General features: G+C 48.5%; 1 protein-coding gene and 1 pseudogene across 5 annotated transcripts in view; both read right to left on the reverse strand.

The window, feature by feature from the left end:
* GABBR1 (gamma-aminobutyric acid type B receptor subunit 1) overlaps positions 1 to 6,742 on the reverse strand; it is a 30,919-nt gene extending 24,177 nt beyond the window's left edge. Inside the window, exons 1-6 of one of the 5 annotated variants that reach the window (XM_019029486.3) lie at positions 6,408 to 6,742; positions 5,859 to 5,943; positions 4,950 to 5,153; positions 4,013 to 4,198; positions 2,644 to 2,664; positions 1,037 to 1,197 (exon numbers count right to left, since the gene is read on the reverse strand). In XM_019029486.3, coding sequence (XP_018885031.1) covers positions 1,037 to 1,197; positions 2,644 to 2,664; positions 4,013 to 4,198; positions 4,950 to 5,153; positions 5,859 to 5,943 — 657 coding nt within the window. In that variant the 5' untranslated portion in view covers positions 6,408 to 6,742. Of the gene's footprint in view, positions 1 to 1,036; positions 1,198 to 2,643; positions 2,665 to 4,012; positions 4,199 to 4,949; positions 5,154 to 5,858; positions 5,944 to 6,239; positions 6,320 to 6,407 lie in introns of those variants that run through there. The other 4 variants (XM_019029485.2, XM_019029488.2, XM_063707447.1 and 1 more) reach the window with 4 other exon arrangements.
* A 2,583-nt stretch (positions 6,743 to 9,325) lies between these two features.
* LOC101138213 (small ubiquitin-related modifier 2-like) lies at positions 9,326 to 10,015 on the reverse strand (annotated as a pseudogene).
* Between the last annotated feature and the right edge of the window lie 11,498 nt (positions 10,016 to 21,513).

Raw genomic sequence — 21,513 nt, forward strand, 5'->3', positions numbered from 1 at the left:
CCCTGTGTCACATCCTTCCCTGCACCCCCAATTATTCATGTAGGGGAGAGGGGTGGGAAAAAAAACCTCATTATGAGCTATCCCCTAATACCCCTGGACCCAAATTTGCTTACCTTCTCTCTCTCCCTCAACTCACCTCCCTAATCCCTACATCCCATTTCCCTTCTCACATCCTAGAGGCCACAATCCTATAAGGGAAGGGAAGGTCAGGACCCAAGTTCCATAAGGTGCCCCAAGATCTCTCATTATCCCCACGCTACCTCCTTGCCCCTCTCCCCCACTGCCATTCTTTTCTGTTTTCTTCTCCCTGTATGTTGACTCTTCTTCATCCCCATGCTATTGTGGGGGTTCCCATGTGGATCCCCAATCCAATTCATTTTCCCAGTGCCTCTGCCCACCTCTTGATCATTAGCCTTCCCCAATCACCATATGCCATCTATCCCACAGTCTGGGAATGCTCAACAGGGTTGGGAATAGAAGGATGAGAAGGAGTCAGGTAGGGCTCACCACTACCTTGCTGTTTTGTTACGATAAATAAACTAGAGCTCTCAAGTCTCTCAAAATTTTCCTCATTCTGTCCCTATTCCTTCCAGCTCCAACCTACGCCAAGATTTTACCTTGTTACCATGGTAAATGTAAACCCCCAATCCAGCTCCCCACCTCTGACATTCCCTCCACCCCCAACCCATTCCAGGGTTAGTTTACTCCCTCAGAGGATCAGTGTCTCCTAATACCTTAAATCCACCACCAGTTTCTCCAAACCCCGACACTTCTGCGAGACTCCCGCAGCGGGGCAGAAGGGTCTGCCTTGCAGCATGCTTAACCATCTTGAACCCCTAGACCCTCATCTTGGACCTCCAGCCCCTGCGACTCTCCCCAAGCTCCTGCACCCCCAGCCCATCTCCTGCCAGTCACACAAGGGAGGGGTCTGCCTCGCAATCCCAGAGACGACTCAGACAGATGGGGGCGCGTGCAGCTGGCTGGCCCCCTGCCCCGCAAGCCCCCACCTCCCACCCACCCCCATGTCCAGGGCTACCTTGCTGTCGTGGTGGATGAGCTTGAGCTCATAGTCCGGCAGGATGTCCCTGCGGCTATTCACGTCCTCCAGCGCCATCTCCACCGCGGGCTGGCAGGCCTGGCCCCCTGGCCAGCCCCCGCTCATAGGAAACAGTGCCCCGATGTACACTGCGCGCCGTTCTGAGGAGGGGTGCGGGGGGACCCGCGGGTGAGGCCGCGGGAGATGAGGGGAGTGGGAGGCCCACACCGGAGCCACCCCTGCCGCCATCACAACCAGAAGCGGCAGTGGCCACCCCACCCGGGCAAAAGGGGCCCCGGGCCCCATGGCGTGGGGGGCAGGGGTAGCTGTTGGGGAGCGTTAGGAGCTCAGGGGGGACACTTTTCCTGGGGAGGGCTGCTGAGAGGGTGCCGGGGAGGCGCCTCCATCCCTGGTTTTGTGGGGAGGAGGGGGCGAGGGCCCCGGAGAAGCAGGGAAGGTTGGCTTCCTACGGCCCCCGCGGCTCTGGCCACCGTCGCCGCCACCGCGGACTCTCCTCGCGGACTGACTGACCGACGGAGGGGAGGAGGAGGAGCAGGAGGGAGATGTGGGGCTGGGAGGGGGCTCTGACGTCACGGGCGGCGCGCGGCAGCGGGGGGTGGGGGGGGCGGGCGGGAGCTGGGGAGGCAGGAAGGGGGCGGGGAGGGAAGCGAGCGCCGAGGTGGGAGCGACAGTCGGAGGGGCGGGGAGGGGAGGGGAGGGGGGATGCAACCTCGAAGAGGAAAGGAACGAAAGAGGAAGGGAGGGATCTCACTTAAGGGGACCCGAGGGGAGGAGAAATGGGGACGGGGCGTGCCAGGAGCGCGGGGTGGGCGGAGGGAGCCGCGGGAGGCTGAAGCACGGAGGAACCAGGGTAGGAAGGGAAGGATGCGAGTGGGACGGGAGAGAAACGGGGCTGGCGCCTGAGGTCTGAAGTGGGAGTATGAGTCGATACAGTGAAGCACTGAGGATGTGGGGGAGAGGAAACGGTTTTGGAGGGAACGAGTTGGGTACGGAAGGGAGGCTCGTTTGAGGGAGTGGTGGGGTCGTGGAAGGGAGCCTGGGGCTGGGTAGACAGAAGCCTAAGAAAGGGAGACAGGACATGGAATTGAGAAAAGACGAGGGAAGCGGTACACGGAAGGAAAAGATGTGGGGAAGAGCGCGAGAGGCCTGGCCAGGGTTGGGATGGGTGGGACAGGCTGAGAAAGTCCATTAGGTGAAATCCTAGGAGGCAGCAGGCTGGAAAAGGTTCCAGCGAAGGTCGCAAGGAACCCCACAGGGGAAAACGTGGTGGGAGCTCAGGGTCTCCCAGCACCCTGCCGCCCTCTGCTGGACTCTGCCTGACGCCGGCGAGGCTCAGTCTGGGAGGAGGTGGAGCCCAGGGAAGTGTAGCCAAGCAGGGACAAGGAGAGACCGCAGCCTCGTGGAAAACCGGGACTGGAGGCAGGAAACAGGTAGGGAGGGAAGGGGGTGGCCGCAAACTGGGGTGGGTTGGGGAAGGTGCGAAAGGACGACGCTCCGTAGCCTAAGGGCAGAATTTCAGGGGGGTGGAGGGTGCAGAGTGAAGGGGAGGGCATTGCAGTGCGCGCGGTAAGGGTTTCTCATCTCACCTGAGTGTGGCGTTCGATTCACTGGCAGCAGGAAAGACGGGGATCAGAGAAGAGTTACCACTGGCGCCCAGCTTCCCTGGCCTGATCCCCAGCCCCCTCCCACACCTGTCCATGCTGAAGACCGGGGAGAGCAGAAGCCTGCGTTTCTGAGGGGAGGGTGCCTGGCGATAAGAACAAGGTGGGTCTGGGGGTAAGGGGGTCAGGACTTATTTTCTTCTTCGATTTTTCATAGGACAACAGAATTTGAGACGGGAATGCCAATAGCTAAGTTTGGGGCAGATCTTGGTTCTGTGGTGCCTGAATATTACAAAATTGGGAGTCTTTAAGAAAAAAATTACACATACAATTGGCTTTAAGCAATTGCTGTTAAAATCTTATTTCTGCAATTTTTACAAAAGCCTGTTACCATATGAACACATATCCATCGAGCCCTCTATATTATTAGAGCACAGGAAGAGGGCCCTGTAGGTGAGGAACCTTGAAGTCTAAGTTTCAGTAGTGTCATAAGTCCACCCCTGGATGGGACTCTCAATTTCCAGAATAAAATGGTAAACTAGAAGCAGAATAACTGAGTTATGTGAGGAAAGTAAAGCCCAAGGATCTTGAAAGAATCTACCAGGGTAGAGGAAGTATGAGGCATAGAAATGGGATGACTGCATCCCAGGAGAGAAGATGGCAGAGAGTTCGGGTGCCTAGAAAAGGGAGAGTTTGTAAAATTACGTGGCAAAAAAAAAAAAAAAAAAGTAGACAGACACAACACTGATTCCCTTAGGGAATAATGGAGGTTGTCTAGGAAGTACAGAAAAGGACTGTCTTCCCACCCCATCCCTGAGTTGTTCTTCATCTTCTGATAATGCTGCCTCCAATTTTAAGTCTTTTACCCTAATATGTTTCCACCCCTAGAGCTCCCCTTCTCAATTTTTCTTAGTAGAATGTTTGATTTATTTCTGAGTCTTTACAATAAATCAATTATATAAGGAATGGTGAGGGATGAATTCTAGAAGAGGGTGATGCATGGAAATTTCTAAGTTTAGAGAAAGGGAAAATTGGAGTATTTAAACCTGAAGAAGGTGAGAGAGGTGAAATTCATAAAGGAAAAGAGAAAACGTGAGGTCTAAGAATTGGGAGCAGGAAGAAGATTTTTTTAAAAGGTAAAGGAAGGAAGCCCCCAACCTACAGAGGATACCGGGGACTGCAAGAGGAAGTTTGAGGCAGGTGATGGAGGAAAAAGGGACTTTCATCTCCCCTTTCCAGTGTCCTCCCCCACATTTTTATAGCTCCCCATTCTTTCCCATTATCCATTCCCACCCCACTCCCATCCTCACACAAGCGTCCTCATCAGCTGCATGCAGGCAGCTGTTCCCCTCACCCTGGCAGTGGGGCTTGGGGGTGCTCCACTGGCCCTGACTACAGATGCTCCGGGAGCTGCCCACCAGATGGAAGTCGGGGTCACACCGGAAATCCACCCGGGCTCCGTCCAGAGCTGGGAGGTCCCCACCCGTCAGGAAAACCTTCCCATTTTCCAGGGTCAAATAAGACTTGGAGCAGATTCGGACTGTGGAGAGATAGGAAAATAAGAAGAGAGGCGAGTTGAAGAAGGCTCTTTCCCTTTAAAGAGCAGGGGACTCAGGTGCAGGTTTGGGTCCACAAGCATCCTGCTCTAAAGAAAATCACATGTGAAAAGGATTTGCCTACCTATCTTCCAATCCTCCTTTACCTCTGCAACATCCACACATTCCCAAAAGAAAAAAAAAATTACCATTGTAGGAACCCAAGATGGGGCTATAAGCACACAAAATGGGATCTCTTCAAAGTCAGCTACAGTGGGCGGTTCTCTGGCTTTGAAATATGTAGATGTATATAACTTTGGATGCACAATCAGATTTGCTTTTCTTATTATAGTTGGCTTCTATTAATATTAAACTGGCTTTTGTTTCTTGGGCATATGGTCTCTGGGTTGGTGACAGAGGTATTCAAAAATGTGATGAAATCATTTTAGAATTTTTTTGTCATCATCTGCCACTAATGATCCTCAAAGAGAATAACTGACAAGATGAATTATCAATGTTATAGGCCAATGATCAGTGGCCTAATGAAGGGAGGATGAAATGAACTGTGCAGGCTGCTAGCTCTACTACCTCCAACCGCACAGAGCAAAATTGCTCTTATGTAGTAGTCATTCAATAAATGTATTTGTGAATTTTGGTATACTGGATTTAAAGTGCTGACTTGCAAGCAGTAATGCTAAGTTTGCGGCAGGAAAAGGAATAGTCTTGAAGAGGGGAGGGGCTTCCGAGGCTACTCACCACAGCGGCTGGGTGTGTCCATATCTGTCCAGGAGCCGTTGGCCAGGCACTTGCGGACCTTGGGCCCCACCACCTCGCGCTCCCCCCGGCACACATACTCAATCTCATAGTCCACTGGCAGGAAGTTGATAGCCTTCACCTGGTCCCGAGTCAGGCCCCGGTACCTGATGCCCCCTTCCCAGGGCGGGTGTATGATCTGGCAACCTAAGGGGTGAGTCGGGGAGGCATACAGAGAGGAATGGTGGGAAAGAGGAAAAGGCAGGCTCCCCAGTGGGAGGAAGGGGAGAGTAGGGCGTGGTCTGTGGGCAGGCTGGGGACAGAGGAAGACGGATGGGGCACTAGAGGGTGGGAGTGGGGACAGGTACAGATCCCCTGGCTAAAGGACAGAGAGTAAAGGGCCAGGGTTAAAGCTGATGAGAGAACCCACAAGTGGGGAGGGAAGGGTGCTGGGTGGAGGTAAGAAAGAAAAGTAATTAAGAAATCATGAAGGGTATGATATGTGGGTGGAGCTTTTCTTTAAAAAAAAAAAAAGGCTAAATGAGGATATTAGAGTTGAATTAGGATAGGAGGATAAAGGGAGGCTAATAAGATCATCTGGACAGCAAAGTGGGACCAAGAAAAGGGAGTAATTGAGGTAGTAATGTGGGGCTGGGAAAGGGGATTGAGGCGGAGAAAATGCACAGAAAGGTGGTATAGTGTAGCAATGTGGGCAGAGAAAAGAGGTGCTGGATAGTAACGTGGGGTGACAGAAGGAGGTCAGCAGTAGTAAAGTCGGGCCGAGCAGAAGGGGTTGCCAGACCGGGATGATATGTGGGACTGATGGGATAGTGATGAGGACCAGAAATGAGGAGATGCAGGGAAAGGGAAGTGGGGCGAAGGAGGGCCCGAGGTCGTCGAAGAAGGATGCACCTTCTGAGGTGGCGTTGGGGGTCTGCGCCCCGCCCGCGCCCGGGGGGCGGAGGAAGAGTGGCGCCAGTAGCAGCAGCAGCAACATCTAAGTGAGAGGCGGCCATGAGGACTGGACCGAGCCCCGCCGGCGCGGCCCGCACCCGGAGACTACTCGACCTCTTGCCGGTTGCCTCGCAGGCTCCGACCGGGCTCAGCCTGGGGACCAAGAGAGCGCCCCGCGGAGGAGGCGGGGGCGGAGCCCCGCGCGGGGTGGGGGGAGAGGAGGAGAGAAAGCCTGTCCCCACCCTCCTCCTGCCTCCCTCGGCCCCCAACCCTCCCGGGACTCCACCTCTCACCACCTCCTCTCCCCCGGCCCCCGCGGCTCGCAGAAGCCTGGCTTACCCACGCTCCCGGCATCGGCCGCCTCAGCGCTCCCCGATTCCATCCCCGCGGTTCCTCCTCTCCCCCAGCCCCGCTTCCCCCAGCTGGGCCCTGCGCCCACTGCCCCCTCCCCCACCACGCCGCGCGCCCCCTCTCCGATCCCTGCTAACCCGGGGCCCTGGCTCTTACCTCGGCGCGCGGGCCCGGCTCCCCGGCTCTCCCCGGGCCTCAAGGCCCCAGGCCCGGCCGCTCCTCCCCGCTCCCCCCTCCCTTCTCCTCCACCTTTCTCCTCCTCCCGTCCCTCCTCCCCTCGAATCCAGGCTCCAGCCTGGCCAGGGTCTCTCCCCTCCTCTCTCGCTTCCCCCAAACCCCACCCCTGTCTCTTCTTCCCCGGGGCGGCGGCAGCCACGGGAGCGGGGAGCGGGGAGCCGGGAGGGAAGGAGGCGGCGCCGGGGACCGGGGAGAGCTCCCGGGCGGAGGGAAGAAGGAGGGTGCAAGGGAAGGCAGGGCGGGGGGAAGAGAGGGGAAGACCGGGGAGAGGGCGCCTCCCACAACCCGAGCCCCGGGAGCCGCCCCGGATCCCAGCCCCGCCCTGGACCGCCCACAGCGCGGTGGGGCGGGCGGTGGAGAGGCGCGGGGCTGAGAGGTGGGGGAGAGGGAGGTGCACTGGTGCACACGCACTCGTCGGCGGGCACCGGTCACTGCCGAGGGACCTGCGGGCCAAACAACTGGAAGCTGGGGTGGGGGAGAGGGAACCCGAGCCAAAGGCAGAGGAGCTGGCGCTGAGACAGGGAGTCTGGGATGAAGGTGGAGAAGGACGGCTGCACAAAGAGAAGGCAGCCCTGGATCCGGGTGAGAGGAGAGAGGCAGAGGCAGATGCCCAGGAGAACTGCGACCGGAGGGCGAGAAAGAAGCCTGGGTCAGAAGGAGGTGGGGGAGGGGGACTGAGGACCACCTAAGCGCAAGAAGGGTTGGGTGTAGAAGAGATTTCTGGGAGACCAGAGCAGCTCCATGGTCCAGCAGCATTGCTACTCGCCTGCTCTGCAGGGAACGCGCAGAACGGATTGGAGGCAAAAAACAAAACAGGGAGGGGGACATCAAGGAGAGAAATTGAAGTACGAAGGGAGTAAAAGGACAAGAGAAAAAAGAACCTCCGGGTGGTTTAGAAGCCAGTATTACCTGATGTACTCCAGCAGGGCCTAGCAAACAGTATTTCTTGACCAAGGGCAAACTGGAAGCTCTAAAGACAGCAGGTACAGACCTTTTTGACGGCTCCAGAAGCTCTTGGCTATACCTTGAAGTGGAGGGGTGTGTGTGTGTGTGTGTGTGTGTGTGTGTGTGTGTGTGTGTGTGTGTGTTGTGCTGTTGTTGTTCGCAGGCCTGAGTTTGGGCTGGGAGAGGAAACAGTGGGCTCCTTGTTGGGGGGGACAAAAAAAAAAGCTGCTTTCTGGCTGGTCCTAGGGGGAAAAATGGTAGGAAGAAACCAAACACTGAGAGACTGACTAGAATTGAGATTCTCAACCTCCAACCCTTTTTTACAATAAATATTTTGTAATGACACTTTTACTGTCCTAAATTGAGATTCATAGATGAGGCTCACGCCTGAAATCCCAGAACTTTGGGAGGCCGAGGCGGACCGATCACTTGAGCTCAGGAGTTTGAGACCAGCCTGGCCTGGCCAGCATGGTGAAACCCCATCTCTACTAAAAATAGAAAAATTAGCGTGGTGTGATGGTGTGCGCCTGTAATCCCAGCTGAGACACCAGAATCGCTTGAACCCGGGAGGCGGAGGTTGCAGTGAGCCAAGATCGCACTACTGCACTCCAACCTGGGTGACAGAGCAAGACTCCATCTCAAACAAAAAGAAAGGGAAGGAGGGAGAGAAAGTCATAGATGATATAACCTACCTACATACACAACTTTAAACAGAAAGCAAAATGCTTCCCTTTCTGTAACGTAAAGGGGAAATGAAAGAAAAGTAACTTGCAATAAAATAAACAGTATTTTAATGTGTGAGTGCCAAGGCCCGACTACCCTAGAAGTCCTGATGGAGTAAGCAGATGCTTCCACCTATTCACAGAACCACGGGGATGGAACTGCTACCAACACAAGCTGATCCAGGTGCTGAGTTGGTGACTCAACTACCTCCAGCATGTTGCCATCAATGAAGTGATTTAACAAAATGTTGAACAACTCTTGGTAGCAAAGTTAATTTTCCCTAAATTTACACACAACTATAATTGCATTCCTAGAAAGTTCATTGTATATTTTTAAAAAATTTTAAAAACTGTATTAAGTTCTAGGCTCAGATAATTAAACACAGGTTTTCACTACATGAATGTCCTGGGGGACTTTTGAGAATCTGGGTGAGGAACAATTCTTCAGCATGTAGGTAGTGCTTTGAAGAATATCTTACACCTCTGCCCTACCCATAAATGTCAATAGCACCCCTTCCCTTATCACCTGAGGTCGGGAGTTCGAGACCAGCCTGACCAGCGTGGAGAAGCCCCATCACTACTAAAAATACAAAATTAGCCAGGCATGGTGGTGCATGCCTGTAATCCTAGCTACTCAGGAGGCTGAGGCAGGAGAATCACTTGAACCTGGGAGGCGGAGGTTGCAGTGAGCCAAGATCATGCCGTGCCATTGCACTTCAGCCTGGGTGACAAGAGTGAAACTCAGTTAAAAAAAAAAAAAAAACAGCTAAAAGATGCATCAAAATGTTAACAAGGATTGCCTCTGGGCCATTAATTGTTGCATAACTTTTCTTTTTTACTTTTTTTTTTAAACAAGAAGTTTATTTAAACAACAAGACGCTTGACTTGAAGGGAAAACTATCTAGGATTCTTTTTTGTTTTAGAGTAATTTATCCCTACTTAAAGACAGATTGCTCTACATGTAACAGCTAAGTACAAAAAAGTTATAAAATTGTCCTTGGTTTTACAATGATAAATGAAAAACATTAAAATTCTCCAATTGAACAAGGTATGCAAGGATTTTTATGTTGTTGTTTTTCTGTTGTTGTTGTTAAAACAGTGAGAGCAAAATAATTTACTGGAATATAAAGATAAGAGCTGAATGAGCATGCCACTAATGGAGAAAGGGGGTATTTTCACAGAATCAGTATTTTTCCCCATCCCGTCTCCACTTGATGTCAATCAAAACATACCATTGGCTGTTTAGTTTAAAAAAAAAAATGTAATATGCTTGTGCACATATACCAGTTACTTTATGTACAATGAAGGAATGGGGAAGGGGGAAATGAAAGAATAGAGAAAACTATACGGTAGTAGTCAGGATGTGGTGGAACCGAATTGCAGTTTTCTAATTGAGAGTGTAATCTTGGTCTTTAAAGAACAGAGTTCTGGAGTAAAGAAGCAGGTTCCCTTTTCAGTAGACACCTCCCGTCTGCTGTTGGAACACATCAATTGTATCTTCATCCTCCATTTCCAACTGTGCAGGTGTGTCTGTTTCATTGGTTGCCTGTCGAATCGGAATCTGATCTGCCTCATTGACAATCCCTGTCGTTCACAATAGGCTTTCATTAGTTTATTAAGTGGTGTATGCCTCTTAATCTTAAACTGCACCACAGAACCATCCTGCCCCGCCACCTTCAAATTAATATGATCGTTGTTCTCAGTCTTGACTCCTTCCTTGGGCTTTTCTTCGGCCATGGCGAGCGCCGGAGTCTCCTCAGCTGCCGCTTCACAAAAGAGGTACCAGGTCCGCTCCAAACGAGCACACAAGCAGCACCAGGAGCGGCAGAAGAAGGAGGCGGCAGCCGTGGACACGGGGAGAGGGTGCGCGCACGTCGTGCGCTCCCTCCCTCCACCCTCACTTTTCTTTTTTTTCTTTCTTTTTTTTGGGGGGGGGACGGAGTTTCACTCTTGTCACCCACGCTGGAGTGCAATGGCGTGATCTCGACTGACGGCGACTTCCGCCTCCCGGATTCAAGCGATTCTCCTGTCTCAGCCTCCCGAGTAGCTGAGACTACAGGTGCACACCACCATGCCTGGCTAAATTTTGTATTTTTAGTAGAGACAGGGTTTCACAATATTGGTCAGGCTGGTCTCGAACTCCTGACCTCAGGTGATGCACCTGCCTCAGCCTCCCAAAGTGCTGGGATTACAGGCATAAGCCACTGTGCGGGGCCTGCACACTTTTCTTTCGTCATATTTGTTGTTCAACTTTTATTCAAATGTTTTACAAGTGTCTCCTCTATAAATCATTTTTAATTGATTTATAAAGGTTTAAAAGAAAACCTTCCTAGCAAGTTGCATCAGTATAGCTAAAATCTGTTACTTGTTTGGGAGGCAGAGGCATTTGAGGGTACAGACAAGGGCTCCTTCCTTTTCTCTCTTCTGCCTCATCTTCCATCCATCCCTGAGAGCATATAGCCCAGAATTTAACACTCTGGGAGCCCTGAAAACATATTAACCAACGTGGTTCACTTGATTGATGATCAGGTAGATGCTAGGTACATTTTGGGAGTATCTCATTAAATTCTCACCTAACCACACAGAGTGGATATTCATGTTCTATACTGAGCCTAGTAAACTACCATTTAAAGAAAGTAAGAAGCAAATCAGAGGTCACACAGCTGTAAAGCTGACAGAGCCAACATTTGAACTTAAGTTCGTTGCCCTATTTTCAAATTCTTTCTACTGCATTGAGAGGCTTAGTTTTGAGGCACTTCTCTCACCCAACTCCCACTCCAAGGCATTTTCTTTCTTTTTTTTTTTTTTTTTTTTTTTATTGAGACGGAGTCTTGCTCTTTTGCCCAGGCTGGAGTGCAGTAGCACGATCTCGGCTCACTGCGACCTCCGCCTCCCGGGTTCACACCATTCTCCTGCCTCAGCCTCCCGAGTAGCTGGGACTACAGGTGCCCGCCACCACGCCCGGCTACTTTTTTTGTATTTTTAGTAGAGTCGGGGTTTCACTGTGTTAGCCAGGATGGCTGAGTAGCTGGGAATGCAGGTGTGATCTCGGCTCACTGCAACTTCCACCTGGGTTCAAGTGATTCTCCTGCCTCAGCCTTCTGAGTAGCTGGGAATGCAGGCGTGTGCCACCACACATGGCTAATTTTTTGTATTTTTAATAGAGATGGGATTTCGTCATGTTGCCCAGGCTGGTCTTGAGCTCCTGACCTCAGATGATCCGCCCACCTCGGCCTCCCAAAGTGCTGGGATTACAGGTGTGAGCCACCGCGCCTGACCTATTTTTACTTTTTTAAGACAGGTCTCACTCTATTGCCCAGGCTGCTCTTGAACTCCCAGCCTCAACCAATTCTTCCTGCTCAGCCTCCTGAGTAGTTGGGACTACAGCACTCACAACTGTGCCTGACCCTTCTCTTAATTTTAACTCCTGAGTGATTTTCTTCTCTGGACCCCAAGGAGTCATGATATCTCTAAATTATATCCTGAAGTTATTTCAACTTTAGAAAATAAAGTTTTAGGCCTGGTTCAGTGGCTGACACCTGTAATCCCAATACTTTGGGAGGCTGAGGCAGGCAGATTGCTTGAGCCCAGGAGTTTGAAGCTAACATGGCAAAACCCCATCTCTATTAAAAAAAAAAAAAAAAGAAGAAGAAGAAAAGAAAAAAGGCTAGGCGCGGTGGCTCACACCTGTAATCCCAGCACTTTGGGAGGCTAAGGTGGGCAGATCACGGGGTCAGGAGTTCGAGACCAGCCTGACCAACATAGTGAAACCCTGTCTCTATTAAAAATACTAAAATTAGCCAGGTGTGGTGGTGGACACCTGTAATCCCAGCTACTCAGGAGGCTGAGGCAGGAGAATCACTTGAACTGGAGAGGCAGAGGTTGCAGTAAGCTGAGTTTGCGCCATTGCTCTCCAGCCTGGGTGACAGAGTGAGACACCATCTCAAAAAAAAAAAGAAAAGAAAAAAAAGATCTTGGAATGCTTTTTTTCTGCCCGTGTATTGATATTATTCTTAAGGGGCTCATAAGAAAACTAAATATATATATTTACATATATATATATATATAATCACCCAGGTTGGAGTGCAGCGGTGCAATCTCAGCTCACTGCAATATCTGCCGCCAGGGTTCAAGCAATTCTTTTGCCTCAGCCTCCCCAGTAGCTAGGATTTCAGGCATGCACCACCATGCCTGGCTAATTTTTGTATTTGAAGTAGAGACAGGGTTTCACCATGTTGGCCAGGCTGGTTTTGAACTCTGGACCTCAAATGACCCTCCTGCATAAAGTACTGGGATTACAGGGGTGAGCCACCATGCCTGGCCCAGAAAATATTATTGTTATTTAATATCACCTGCCATAACTACCATTAAAAGTAGTACAGGTGTGCAAAAGAAACTTATCTGGCTATGGCTGGGCGCGGTGCTCACGCCTGTAATCCCAGCACTTTGGGAGGCCAAGGCAGACTGATCATGAGGTCAGGAGATCGAGACCATCCTGGCTAACATGGTGAAACCCTGTCTCTACTAAATATACAAGAAAAAATTAACCGGGCATGGTGGCGGGTGCAAGCTACTCGGGAGGCTGAGGCAGGAGAATGGCGTGAACCTGGGAGGCAGAGCTTGCAGTGAGCAGAGATCGCGCCACTGCACTCCAGCCTAGGCAAGAGAGCAAGACTCTGTCTCAAAAAAAAAAAAAAAAGAAAAGAAAACTTACCTGGCTGTAAGATTTTTTTCTCATTTAGTCAATAAATATTTATGGAATAGGGCAGTTTGGGATCACACACATGAGCTAAGCATGATGTCAGCCTTCATAGCTCCTACAATGTGGTATGGTGATTTTTTTTTTCTTTTTGAGATGGGAGTCTCACTGTGTCAACCAGCCTCAAACAGTCCTTCCATCTCAGCCTCCCAAGTACCTGGGACTACAGGTGCATGCCACCGTGCCCAGCTACTTTTTTGTATTTTTGATAGAAACAGCGTTTTGCCATGTTGGCCAGGCTGATCTCAAATTCCTCTCCTCAAGTGATCTGCCTGCCTCGGCCTCCAAGAGTGCTGGGATTACAGGCATGAGCCACTGCACCCAGCCAATGATTTTAAAACTGGAATACAGAAAGAGAAGAAGAAAGTCATGCTCCATCTTTATTATTTAAAAATCAGAACAGATACACATATTTGTTGTGAGCACTAATTAAAATGTCCTTAAAGTTTCCTTACCTTGGAGTGGAATTATTCACATATGTATACACATGATGCTGACTTTAGAAGAAAAGTTACAAGTCAAAACACGTTTGATTAATAAAAGAAAAAGAAATAAATTATACATAAATTTAGCTTTGTTGCTGAAAATCACCTATCCAAACATAGAGTTCAGGTTGGGGCAAATAAAAAATTGCATAAAACAAAAAGGCTAAGAAATCGTACAAAAAACTCAGAGAACCACTACTTCACGTTTCCCAATAAAGCATCTTTTTTATATTTATAAAAGTTAAGCCTGCATATCTCTGCCCCCAATTGCAGCAGAAACACCTGAAAAAGAATGCCAGTCTGGTCTTGCTCTGACAATGGTTTTCTGACTGACCTTGAGCCTGTCACAACCCGTCTGGCCTCAATTTCATCAACTGTAAAATAGGAATAAAACTATTTGATATCTTTAACTCACATACTATTGTGAGAAATAAATACAATCATAGACAAATGTTTTCAGAATGTGAAAATGCTATAGGAACACACTTTTTCTCCAGTGGCTGGCATAAAAGTGTTGGTATGCTATACCACCAAGTCATTAGATATGAGTTAATTTCTGGATTACTGTTTCAGTAAGAATAAGCTCTACACAACTTCAGCAAGTGATGTTGGTATGTCATCCACAAAGTTCTATCACCCTATTCCATAGCATACCCCTGTTGAACTTCCCACATCCCTGTCTTCCCTTAGCTTCCTGTATCCAACCTCAGCGCAATAGCTCAGTTTGACCATTAGATGGTACCAGTTACAAGGCAAACTTAGGTCCCTTCAGAAACTGAGCATTTCTAAAAAGCAAATATTTTTTCAGGTTTGTTTGTAACTTAAACAACAAAAAAATCATTATTATAAAGGCCATATGCTCACTGTGAAAATATATCAGGTGGTGTATGAAATAATAAGTAAATTATCTGCCGGGCGCGGTGGCTCACGCTTGTGATCCCAGCACTTTGGGAGGCCTAGGCGGGCAGGCAGATCACGAGGTCAGGAGTTGGAGACAAGCCTGGCCAACACAGTGAAACCCTGTCTCTACTAAAAATACAAAAATTAGGCCGGGCGCGGGCTCACGCCTGTAATCCCCGCACTTTGGGAGGCCGAGGCGGGCGGATCACGAGGTCAGGAGATCGAGATCATCCTGGCTAACACGACGAAACCCCGTCTACTTAAAAAAAAAAATACAAAAATTAGCCGGGGGTGGTGGCGGGCGCCTGAAATCCCAGCTACTCAGGAGGCTGAGGCAGGAGAATCGCTTGAACCTGGGAGGCGGAGGTTGCAGTGAGCTGAGATCACGCCACTGCACTCTTAAGAGTGAAACCATGTCTCAAAAAAAAAAAAAGTCAAAAATACTAATAAAAATACTAATCTCGTAGTTAACAGATTGCTGTGACCTAGAGCAAGTAAAGGTGTAATTATCAGCCTATAGGGGTTAGAGTGGCAAGAAGATGCCTGAGGGCGAGCCTACAGCCTAAAAGATAATAGAATACAAAGGCTGAAGACCTACAGGCAGGGATTCTTTGTCATTCATTCTTTCAGCAAACTTATTCTATTATGTATCCCCTCACTATTCAATGCCCAGGAGGGCACAGGGAAAATAAGACGAAGTCCTGCCCTCACTGGCTAACATTCTAAGCACAGGTGCTGCACAAGAGGTGTTATGCTTTTTGGGGGAGCCAGACACAGGCCTAAGCACTTTATGTACCTTGTCTCATTTAATCCTCACATCAGCACCACGAGGTGACAGAATTATCATTTTACAGTTAAATAAATTGATATTTCTTCATGGCCGGGCGCAGTGGCTCACGCCTGTAATCCCAGCACTTTGGGAGGCTGAGGCGGGTGGATCACCTGAAGTCGGAGTTCGAGACCAGCCTGACCAACATGGAGAAACCCCATCTCTACTAAAAATACAAAATTAGCCGGGCATGGTGGCGCATAGCCTGTAATCCCAGCTACTCGGAAGGCTGAGGCAGGAGAATCACTTGAATCCAGGAGGTGGAGGTTGCGGTGAGCCAAGATCGCGCCACTGCACTCCAGCCTGGGCAACAAGAGCAAAATTCCGTCTCAAAAAAAAAAAAAAAAAAAAAAAGAGATTTCTTTAAGCTCTTTGCCTAGGGTCACAGGTCTTTCCACAGGACCGTAGACTAGAGTCAGATGTGTTCCTCAATCAATTAGGAAAAGGTGGTGCTGGAATTTGCATCTGAGTATTCCAAGCTTCTATATTCTCATATTCTGGAATGAGGATATTATGAGTCCTGAAACAACTCTAGAAATTCTAGGCTACATAATTATCCCTCCATAACGTGTTCTCTGCCAGAATAATAATGAAAAGAAGTACTGTGGTGGCCAGACCCCAAGATGATTGGCGAAGTGAAAGTTGCCCAGTTCCAAAATGGCCACCACCGCACTTTCCTGGCGTCGGAGCGACTACGTAGTGACAGAAGGACCATCAGCAGGTGGGTGCTCACAGGGACTGTGCCAGTTGCCAAACTGGCCACCTGGGCCTTTCTTCTCCTGAGCAACAGCCAAGCAACATTATAGGCTTCAGGCCTACATAGCCCAGGCTGGGTTAAAGCAGATAAACGAAGCGGACAGCGGAGGAAAAGCACGTAACCAAGTGCAGTGGGTCTGAAGCGAAAGGCAAGAAAAGCTCTGCCCTTAGGAACGGTGTGTCACTGCGCCGCTCGCAGGCACCTCTCTTTGACCTATTTATAATCTGCGCCTTATTCTCCGCCCCCAAAGGCTGCTGGCAACCAATTCTCGGTGGTGAAGTCGTGACGTCAGCTGTTGCGGGTCAGATTGGGAGAGCTTCCCGGTCCTTACCTAGCAAGATTCTGCCGCTAGGTGGCGAAAAGCGAAGGGGCCAAAGAAATGGAAAGTAGGCGAGGAAAAGCGGGAGAAGATGGGGAAGGAAAATGTATATTCTTGTATCATCCTACAGCTAGGTAAAAATATTAGGATAATGTGGCCTAACCTCCAGTTCTATGTTGGCTGGAAAATCCAGGAATGGGAAGCTCACTCCCGTAGTTCCCACTCATTCCCACCACGGTTGAACAGCTCTGAAGGAGGGAAAATTCTTTCTTTTGAGCTGAAATCTGCCTTCAGAGTCTTGCACCCAACTGTTCTACCCCACGGGGACCTACAGAACAGCCCAAAGCCTCTTACGCAGGACAACCCATAGCATTTTGGTTAAAATCAGCGCAAACCCATTCCCATTTGGTGACGGGGGAGGGGGAGGGGCAAGCCTCAGTTCCTGACTCACTTGACTCATAAGAAGCTGAATGTTTTTCCTTTTGAAAGATAAAAATATTGGTGAATCTCAGACTAACAATAGGGAATACACAAAAATGGAAAAAATGTTGATAGATAAAATTTAAACCTTTGGTAGAACATAGTTTTTTGTTCTCTACATTTTTCCATATCGTTTCTAATTTTTCTACACTGTATGTGTTACTTAAAGAAATAAACCAGTAGGCCAGGCGCGGTGGCTCACGCCTGTAATCCCAGCACTTTGGGAGGCCGAGGCGGGCGGATCACGAGGTCAGGAGATCGAGACCATCCTGGCTAATACGGTGAAACCCCGTCTCTACTAAAAAAATACAAAAAATTAGCCAGGCATGGTGACGCACCCCTGTAATCCCAGCTACTCAGGAGGCTGAGGCAGGAGAATGGCGTGAACCCGGGAGGCGAAGCTTGCAGTGAGCCGAGATCGTGTCACTGCACTCCAGCCTGGGCGACAGAGCAAGACTCTTGTCTCAAAAAAAAGAAAGAAAGAAAGAAAGAAAGAAACCCGTATGGCCGGGCGCAGTGGCTCACGCCTGCAATCCCAGCACTTTGGGAGGACGAGGCGGGTGGATCACGAGGTCAGGAAATCGAGCCCATCCTGACCAATATGGTGAAACCCCGTCTCTACTAAAATACAAAAAATTAGCCGGGCGTGGTGGCGGGTGCCTGTAGTCCCAGCTACAAAGGAGGGTGAGGCAGGAGAATCCCTTGAACCCAGGAGGTGGAGGTTGCGGTGAGCCAAGATCGTGCCATTGCACTCCAGCCTGGGCAACAAGAGCGAAACTCCGTCTCAAAAAAAAAAAGAAAGAAAGAAAAGAAAAAGAAATAAAGCAGTATGAAAGAGCAGCCCCTGGCTGCATTCACCACAGCACCCATGCTCACACATGCTACAAGCGCTCACTTGCTGGGAGCTGCCTCACATTGATTCGGATCAGTGTTCTCATTTCTCCGACCTACCTAGGAAGCATCTGGCTAAATTGATGTAAATTAGACATTTTATAGTCTATCAGTCATTGAGCCTCAGTGGAATATCTAGACCAATTTAGACACACAAATATTATGGGAAATAGGGCCACAAAAGTAGAAAAGAAAACGTGAATTCCTCTTTATATTTATGCCACTAGAGGGAGTTCCAGAAGAAAATCACTGCATGTAAGGGCTAATGACTGTATTTACTGAGTGGTTACTGTGTACCATTCACAGTTCACAGGGACTCATTCATGTCATTCTCATTATAACCCTGATGAAGTGGATGATATTATTCCCTCACTCACTAAGGAGAAAGCCAGGGTACAGTGAAGTATACAACTTTGTGCAGGGCAATTTATCAATATTTATTGAAATTACCAAAAAACATGCTCTCTGAACAAACTATTCTACCAGTGTAGAAAGCAGAGTAAACTTCATGGGTGAGTGGCCAGGGCAGTCACACAAGGGCCCCATGCTTAGAAGGGATACTGTGTTTGGGTTCTAAAGCTCTGTGGTTCCTGTCTTGAAATTCTTAATAATTTTATCTTTCAATTTGTGTCTTATAATGAAGTCCGATGAGAAGGCAGAACATGGGCTAGAGACTTTTGGAGCCTCGGCCCAAGCGAGGTCCTGCTCCCCATGCCTCCCAGCCTCCCCAGGACTGGTTTTCAGCTGCCGGCTCCACCACCTTCTGTGCAGGCTCGCTCCCAGCAGGGGACTGGGAACAGTGGAAAGGAGGGGAGCGGTCAGGCATACACACCTCCCTTGCCAAATGGAAGGCATGGCCCTAGGCACTTGTGAAGATCTGCACTTCCCACTAGGTACTCCTGTGCCTGGAGTGTGACATTAAATTAAAAAAAAAAAAAAAAAAATGCCGGGCGCGGTGGCTCACGCCTGTAATCCCAGCACTTTGGGAGGCCAAGGCAGGCGGATCACGAGGTCAGGCGATCGAGACCACCCTGGCTAACACGGTGAAATCCCGTCTCCACTAAAAGTACAAAAAAATTATCTGAGCATGGTGGCGGGCGCCTCTAGTCCCAGCTACTTGGGAGGCTGAGACAGGAGAATGGCTTGAACCCGGGAGGCGGAGCTTGCAGTGAACCGAGATTGCGCCACTGCACTCCAGCCTGGGCGACAGAGCGAGACTCCATCTCAAAAAAAAAAAAAGAAAAGAAAAGAAAAAAAACCCCACATAATAGGTTGACAGTGGAACCACAGAAAAAAGGAAAAGGTTGGGGTTTTTTTCTGCTTTTTATTTTCTATTTTATTATTTTTTAATAGATTTATTTAACTAGAGATGGGGTCTCACTATGTCGTAAAGGCTGGACTCGAGACCCTGGGCCCAAGCGATCCTCCAACCTGGTCCTCCCAAAGTGATGGGATTACAGGCGTGAGCCACTGCACCTGGTTTTTTCCTGCTATTAAACAAGGAGCTCCATAGTTTCATTTTGCCCCTCAAAATATGTAGCTGGCCTTAGTAGACTGATATTCATTGCCAAATTATATGTAAGAGCAAAAAGGTTGAAAATAATGGCCTGACATTGATCAATTTGTGCCTTTAGGTAACATATAACTGTAATATAACTGCAATACAACTAGAATATAACTCATAAAGGCAAGAATCTTGTCTGCCTTGCTGAAAGTTTTATAATCAGGGCCTAATATAAAGTATGACACATAGCACTTGCTTTTACATATGTATTGACTTAAATTAATTGAGTACATTTTTGCTTCAACCTAGTAAAAATAGATATTTAAAAAACTGAAACAGTCTAAATGTCTTGGGAAGCTACTTAAATAACTATATTATATTCATCCAATAAAATATTGTAAGCTGTTTAAAAATAACAAGGATTTCTTTAGGTACTGATAAGGAAAGAGCTTCAAGATAAATTGTTACCATTTATGTAAAACAGGTGGGAGGAGGGAGAGGGAGGGATGTGTGAGCGCTACTTGCAGTACTCACAGGCAGTGACTTTCATGGAGCGCCCTCTAGTGGTATATATACAAACGGAAGGATTTAGAGAAAATACAGATCGGCTTTGGCTGGCTGAGATTTTCAAAGCATGTTACTTTATAAGAATCCATTTTTATTTAAAAAAATTTTTTTGAGATAGGGTCTCACTCTGTCGCACAGGTTGGAGTGCAGCAGCACGATCAGTGCTCACTGCAGCCTCTCTCTCTTGGGCTCAACAGGTGCATGTCACCACGCCCAGCTAACAATCAATTTTCAAAAGTACAAAAAAGCCATATTATGTATTAATGTGGAATTATGAATTAAGTAGACAACAAGAATCAAAACGGTGTGTCTATTATCACTTCTGATAACATAAATAATGTAAAGATACATATTTTACAGATTATCTGTAAAAGCTTATACAGTACTGTTGCTGGGTATTTATGTAGGAAAGCTACCATTTATTGAATGCTTACTATTTCACATATGGACAGCATAGAGCATGTTAAAAAATTACCACACACATTTACTGTATTCAATGTGTCACTCTGAATATATTACTGTGTACATGGTCTGTCATTGGACATGGTGAGAGATACAGATTAAGCTGAAATTACTGAGGACAGCAACACTGGAAGAAAATTGAGCTGGGTGTAGTGGCTCAGCCTGTAATTCCAACATTTCAGAAGGCTGAGGCAGGAGGATCACTTGAGTCCAGGAGTTTGAGACCAAGGGAAAGAAAAGAAAAGAAGCTTTCATTTAGCCAGGCATGCTGGCACATACCTGTAGTTTCAGCTACTCAGGAGGTTGAGGCATAAGGTTCACTTAAACTTGAGAGGTCAAGGCTGCAGTGAGCCCTGATCACGCCACTGCTCTCCAGCCTGTGACAGAGAGAGACCCTGTCTCAAAAAAGAGAAAGAAAGAAAAAAAGAGGCAACTCAAGAACTCAAGAATACTTGCAGGATCTCATAACATATGCTATACAAAATCAATTAAAATAATATTTAAATGCTGAAAGAAATGAGCAGTTCCCAGGGTGATACAGGGTGGTTTCACTTCTTGGACACATCTACACTGAGCTCTATTCCTGGCAATACCTGATGTTCCCATACCCCAGATTTCTTTATTTTATTTTGAGACAGAGTTTTGCTCTTCTTGCCCAGGCTGGAGTGCAATGGTGGGATCTTGGCTCACCGCAATTTCCGCCTCCCGGGTTCAAGGGATTACCCTGCCTCAGCCTCCCGAGTAGCTGGGATTACAGGCGCATGCCACCATGCCCAGCTAATTTTTGTATTTTTACCAGAGGCAGGGTTTCTCCATGTTGGTCAGGCTGGTCTCGAACTCCCAACCTCAGGTAATCTGCCCGCTTCGGCCTCCCAAAGTGCTGGGATTACAGGCGTGAGTAGGCCCGGCCCCTATACCCCAGATTTCTGCAAGTGGCAACACTGCTGGCTTCATTTTGCTGGTGGCCCCTCTGGCCTTCCCTTGTATATATCACCTTTGCCCAAAGACCACGTCAGCCAAGGGACTGCTCTCACAGCTCCAGGAATCCTCCCCTTTCAGGAAATTTGAGGCAGTTGAGGGCATGAAAGTAAATAAGCTGAGCTCATCAGAGGCCTTGTATTGTGGTGGTTAAAAGAGCCAGTTCTAGGACTAGAAAGCCTGGCTTGAAATCCCAGCTCTGCCACTCCCTAGTGGTGTGATTTTAGCAAGTTCCTTTACCTCTTTTGTACCTCCCTTTTCTCACCTGTAAGATATGGGTGATAATAGTTTGATATTTGTTTTGTTGTTGTGAGGATTAAAGGTGTTAATGCAAGTAAACCACTTAGAACCACAGCACATAGAATATCTCAGTAAGGTGGTTAAATTTTTTATTGTTGTTTTCAGAGATGCTGTGATTTCTCCAAAG

The sequence above is a fragment of the Gorilla gorilla genome, chromosome 5 (assembly GCF_029281585.2).
Source record: "Gorilla gorilla gorilla isolate KB3781 chromosome 5, NHGRI_mGorGor1-v2.1_pri, whole genome shotgun sequence".
Lineage (NCBI taxonomy): Eukaryota > Metazoa > Chordata > Mammalia > Primates > Hominidae > Gorilla > Gorilla gorilla.